The 5845-nt window shown below is 40.7% G+C and overlaps 1 protein-coding gene across 2 annotated transcripts in view; it reads right to left on the bottom strand.

Moving 5' to 3' along the window:
- The window catches only part of PI4KA (phosphatidylinositol 4-kinase alpha), a 96624-nt gene that overhangs the window by 55837 nt on the left and 34942 nt on the right, over positions 1–5845 (bottom strand). Inside the window, exons 14-18 of one of the 2 annotated variants that reach the window (XM_019506930.1) lie at positions 5272–5404; positions 4636–4731; positions 3824–4007; positions 2646–2749; positions 2067–2235 (exon numbers count right to left, since the gene is read on the bottom strand). In XM_019506930.1, coding sequence (XP_019362475.1) covers positions 2067–2235; positions 2646–2749; positions 3824–4007; positions 4636–4731; positions 5272–5404 — 686 coding nt within the window. The remainder of the gene's footprint in view (positions 1–2066; positions 2236–2645; positions 2750–3823; positions 4008–4635; positions 4732–5271; positions 5405–5845) is intronic. The other variant, XM_019506931.1, reaches the window with a different exon arrangement.

The following is a 5845-nucleotide window of genomic DNA, read 5'->3' as shown; positions in this document are numbered from 1 at the left end:
ACTAGCACCACAACTGAAAGGGACCTAGTGGTAATAATAGACCATGTTATGAACACGCGCCGTCAGTACGATGCTGTAACCAGCAGGGCAAATAATACTCTGGCATGCATCAACCAATGCATCTCAAGCAAAAACAAGGAAATGATTCTTCCACTTTACTCAGCATTGGTGAGCTCGCAGCTGGAGTACTGCATCCAGTTTTGCATACCACACTTCAACAAGGATGTGGAAAAGCCTGAGAGAGTCCAGAGAAGAGCTACCCGTATGATCAGAGACTTGTCTTACAAGTCATACAAGGGAAGGCTGAGGGACTTGGGCCTATTCAGCCTAAAAAAGGTAAGGCTGAGAGGGGACTTGGTAGCAGCTTACTGCTATATCAGGGGAATACATCAAGGGCTTGGCGAACAACTGTTCACCAGGGTACCCTTGGGGAAAACCAGGAGTAATGGCCACAAACTCCTGGAAGGCCACTTCAGGCTCAATTCCAGGAAAAACTCCTTCACAGTCATGGCGTCCAGACTGTGGAATAAGCTCCCTCCAGAGGTGGTGCAATCACCTACCCTGGAAATCTTCAAGAGGAGACTGGACAGCCATCTCGCTGGGGTCACCTGACCCCAGCTGTCTTTCCTGCCTCATGCAGGGGGCCTGGACCCGATAATCTTGTGAGGTCCCTTCCAGACCCTAACAAACTATGAATCCATGATATAAAAATCCAAAATCAAATGCCAAAATTTATAGGTATGTAGAATATATTTTATTATACGGATGGAGGCGCTGGTAGGCTTCCAAATTGCTTTAAAGTTGTAAATATATCAATAAAACATTGTGTTCAACTGATACCTATGTATATATAGTGGTATTTCATTTTAGAATCACAGAAAAATATGGATTTTGGGGTTTTTACCAGAGATTTGGTGATTTTTATAAGAGAAGTTGTGATTTTTAAATCAGAGAAAACCACGATCCCTGCTAATCAGAAATGCCAATTTGCTTTCTTTATGATATGAGCAGAAAGGACAGCATACTGGCAAGAATAACTGCACCAATTTCCAGAAATCATCATATACGGCATCTCTAAGGACTATGCTAGGGAGTGCTGAAATGCACACGCTATACCCCAAAAGGACTTAAACGTATCTGACTTTAGTGTGGTGTTGGCCAGGTGCCCAGGTCTTGGGTAGGTTACAGGCACACACCCAGGGCTGCATTATGGTTAAACACATTAAATCCTTCCAAGGTAGCATATGAGGAACAGGCATGCCATACTTCACTGCAATACTGACTAAAGCAATCCCTGGACAGTGCAGACATGTCCATGCATACGGAGAATCCATACAATCAGCATTTGTATGGTATATTAGAGCTGCACAACTCTGCTGCATAGCTTTCCAGTCAATAATACACAAGACTGTCACGAAAGACTGTTTCAATCTAACACTCCCAATACTTGCTCAGTCATCTGCACAGATCTGACTACAGCTGTCATTTGCACCAGGCTGTTTATTCTACACAATATATTTTAAATTTAATTGCATAGGCCTGCATTGACTCAGATCTTGGGGGGGGGGAGGAACCATGTCTGAGGCCACCACACCAATAATTTTGAAAAAATTAAACAAGTGGGGCTGTTCAGATAAGAACCACAGGCTCATAATATTTTACCATCACTTAGGAAGCAGTAATAGCAAAGTTACAGAAGTCAGAATTCTTGGCTTTGGTAGCCAGGTCTGTCACTGGCCTCTAGCATACACTTGACCATTCACTTAAGATCTACCAGGCCTCAGTTTGCTCATTTAAAAACCAAACATGGGCACATGACTACTAGCCCAATGTTTGAGGTACATACCTTTCCCAATGTCTGAGGTCATAAAAATCTATACTAATATTGTATTACATGCACCAGAATACATGCGTTTCAAGTTTCACAGTTAAATACTTAAACAAATGAGAAAGAATACAAACAAATTTGCTTCATGGGAGCTAGAAACAATTATGTTTAGCATTAGCCATCTCAAAGTTAAGAGGTACTGAATTATGACCAACAGAAACCTTATTCCACTCTTTACCTTTAGTGCTGGTCCTTTTTCACTTGCTCTCTCACTGGCTCTCTTTCCTTCTAGCCCAAGCTGTACAAACAGTTCCAGCAAATTCATTAGTAATTCATCCACAAGGTGTTCTCCTTGAATGTTAGCAGCTATGTTAGCCAGGGCATTTATGACAGCTAAGGAGCAGTGTCTGACAAGGAAGAAAGAGAAATTAGAAACAATATATTCCTTGATGAAAAAGGTTTATTTTTCTTTTTTAGCATCATCTCAATAACTCCAATCAGCCATCCTTCAATATAATGCTGCTGTTGGCAGCTATATTTTGTGAATAAAGAACTGATAAGAATCTATCATCATACAGTGCCAAACTCTGGCATTGTTGGGCTAATGCAGCCTTTTTGTCACCATGAAGTAGTAATAGCCAATTACCTCTCACCAGATAAATAAGGATACCAGTAAAATGTTCTTTACAACATGGGGCAAAACAAAAGATTAAACAAAATATCAAGTATGCTGGTAAAATTGTAAATTTATGACATTTCACAAAAAGGGAGACATTAAAATGGCCACAAATTTTAAGGTGACAATTATAAATGTTACCTGTATCCATGATCCTTGTGATCCTTAGTAGCGGAGTAAACAACTGAACTTGCTTTAACACTAATTTGCTGGAAGAGATTCCAGACCTCCTGGTAAATATATTGCTGTAAGAAAACAAAAACTAAGTAGAGTCCACTGAATTCTTATTAAAAGAATGGATCTGTAAAAATTAAAATTCTGTGTAATCAAATGAAGTCTTCAACAGAAATAGAATGAAGATCTTAACTGGACATCTAATTATAGCTGAACCAACAGCTTCTGTTTCAGGTAAAGCAGAAGTTCAGAATGAAAGAACTTAGGCCATCATGAGTTGCTCATATCTGTGTATAAAACTTAGATTCACCAGGCTGAACTTCTCTAGCCTACATCTTTGCCTGCTAGGAATTTTTTTATGCTCTTGGATCCTACGGATTTTCAGTGCAAGCCTAAAATGAGACTTGGACCGTGTGCCACCTAAATATCCTTTAAAATTTGATCTAAGTGACTTGGAAGCCTAAATCCTGTTTTCTAGGAGGATTTGGACTCCTAAATCACAGTTAAAAAGAGGACTCAGGCTCTTGAGTACCCTAGTTGTTTAAAAAACCCAACTTTCTATTTCCTTTGCTATAATATTTTCTAGAATACCTATGGAAATAAGGACTAACAGCTTTTCACATTATCACAGATATCAGAAAAATGCTAAATGGAAACAAAATGACTGTACGAGCCTGTGAATGTTGAAGATAAGATAAATGCTGCATTACAGAGATGCTTCTGGGAGCTCAAACAAGGTAACAGCATCCCCTTAATTGAAGGAAATAATTAGACCAAGCCATCTAACTTGCGGCCCACAAAAGGTTAAGTTGCAGTGCCTGGGCTCTCACCCAGTTGCCATTCCCCTTATCACTCCAACTGCAACAGCAGCTGGAGTCTTTGGGCTCCCTCTCTTCTCCAGCTTCAGCTTCCTGCCCCTGGCCCAGTGGGCACACACAGGGAGCAAGAATGAGGTCAGGGCCGGGGAGAGGGGAAATATGGTACTCATGCAGTGTGCAACCTATGTGGTATGCAATCCGTGTTGGTGTAGCCAAGGAAGCATGCAACCCTGAGCTACTTGTAAGTTGGACAGCCCTGAATAAGACAACTGCAATTGGGAGCTGTCCCTGGTCCAAGTTCTTCTCAGCCAGTTCCTCTCTCCTTACATTTCCTGTGATAACCAGGCAGCCCAGCTGGTCAATGATGAGCACATCAAGTGGTGATGGCGGCTGGCAGAATTTCTGTTGTAGGATCTGCAGGATTGGCTCCATCACTTTTGGAGTGTCCCTAAGGGCCACAGCAATGTGGCCCAGAGCACGAATCGTGTGGTCAGGAATCAAGTGGGCTTCCCTAAAAAATAAAAACAACAACCCCCACCCCCACATAAATATCTAGAAACAGTTCTACATTTACCATTTGAGCTGGAATTCATATGGGAAAACAATTTACACGGGCCCATCTGGTCAAATGAAAGAGTATTTTAGCCTCTTATTGATCCAAACCTTCCCACACCAGATAATTAAAAGGAGACTTAATACAGTATAGGAATAAAAATTGTTGTTTTCATAGAACACCAATCTGCAAGCCATTAATTATAGTAGAATCAGTAGAAATAGATAAGAAGTCTGGCAACCTTCCAGAACCACAGGAGGCAGGCAACTACAGCTAGATCTTCTCCCTCAAGAAGAGAGGGAGCTCAGACTCCATGAGTAGAAATCAAATATGCCAGACATGAGTGTGTGGAACAGACTGCAGTCGTACCAACACTTTGCACAATTTCATTTCACTTGGTATTTCAGATAATCTTTAATACTTGATAGAGACATTCAAACAGTATTTTATCATCTGTTGATGTGCACAAGCTCCTCTGTTTGAAAATAAGAAACACAATGAGCTTAGCTTTGATGGGTAAGTGAGCTTTAAGTTAATTAAACAACACTGGGGAAAAAAGAATGGATAAAAGGCCTAAACTACTTACTTGTCACTCTCCTGAGAGATGTACAGACGGTTAGACAAACTGGCTAGGAAGGCCTCAACAATCACTGGGTCTATGGTCAGACCAGCTTTCAAGCACCTGCAGAACAGCAACATGGGTGAATAGGAAAGAAGGTAAGGAGCCTTATGAACATCCAGTGGGGCTCAGGGGTGACAAAAGCATCTTTTAGAAAACCTAATCCTGTTTTAGGTCCTACTCCTCCTGGAACATTCTCTCCATGCACCCAATCAGTCTGTAAGAAAAATCTAATCCGATAGAGAGGCAGGGGGAAAGGTGTAAGGAATAGGTACCTCTGCACTACCCTGATGTTCACTGTCTATCAGTTCTCCAGGATGACGTAATATTCTAATCTGATGAAGCTCCAAAAAGCCAGCTGACTCATGGTGGCTACTAAATTAAGCATGCATGCATCCATCAAGCAGTCCAGTTGCTAGACAAATACTTTCCAGCTGTACAACAGTGTGCATGCAAAAGTTCACTTAAACAAACAAACAAAAAAAAACTTTGCATCCAACATCATCTCCTTTTAAATCTTCACCCTGTTTGCCCCCTTCTCCACACAGCATACATCTTTAAATGGTAATTTAGTCACTAAGTATTTTCAAGCACAATCCTTACCTGCAAATGTTGTCTATGGCAATGTCCCGAAGCTGTTCATACATGGAGGGCTGACTTTTCTTGCCATGCATTACATTGAGAGTAGACTCTGAATGCTCATTTGTTACACTGATTTTGATGTCATTGCCACCTACTAAGAACAGAGATAGTGTACAGAAGACAATGTATTTTGCTATACCTTTCCTTGAGAGGTGAACACTCAGGCAGATCAATACCTAGCAACTGAATGCAAAACAGACCAAGATGCAGATGAGAGGGTTACACTGAAGAACTTTAAAGCTGTACAAAACTGTGACTATCCTAAGCTTGTACTACATTTCATTACTTTTCACTTTCAGATATCTCCAGCTTTTTCATTTTATTAGCTGTCTTTCTTAATACTGCAACAGTTCCAATTTTAAAAAACCCAGATACTCAAAACCTGATACCAGGATTTCTGAAATCTGATGGGAATCATGGGTGAGCTAGTTAAACTAATTCTACACTTCCCTGATGGTCATACACTAAATATTTCCAAACTCTTCTTAATTGAAAATCTGAAGTTGTCAGGAAAGAACTTTTTTTTTTTTTTTCC

The sequence above is a fragment of the Gavialis gangeticus genome, unplaced genomic scaffold (genome assembly GCF_001723915.1).
Source record: "Gavialis gangeticus isolate Ggan-Ray unplaced genomic scaffold, GavGan_comp1, whole genome shotgun sequence".
NCBI classification, from domain to species: domain Eukaryota; kingdom Metazoa; phylum Chordata; order Crocodylia; family Gavialidae; genus Gavialis; species Gavialis gangeticus.
Note: the sequence above shows the minus strand (reverse complement) of the source record. Positions and strands in the feature narration are given on the sequence as shown.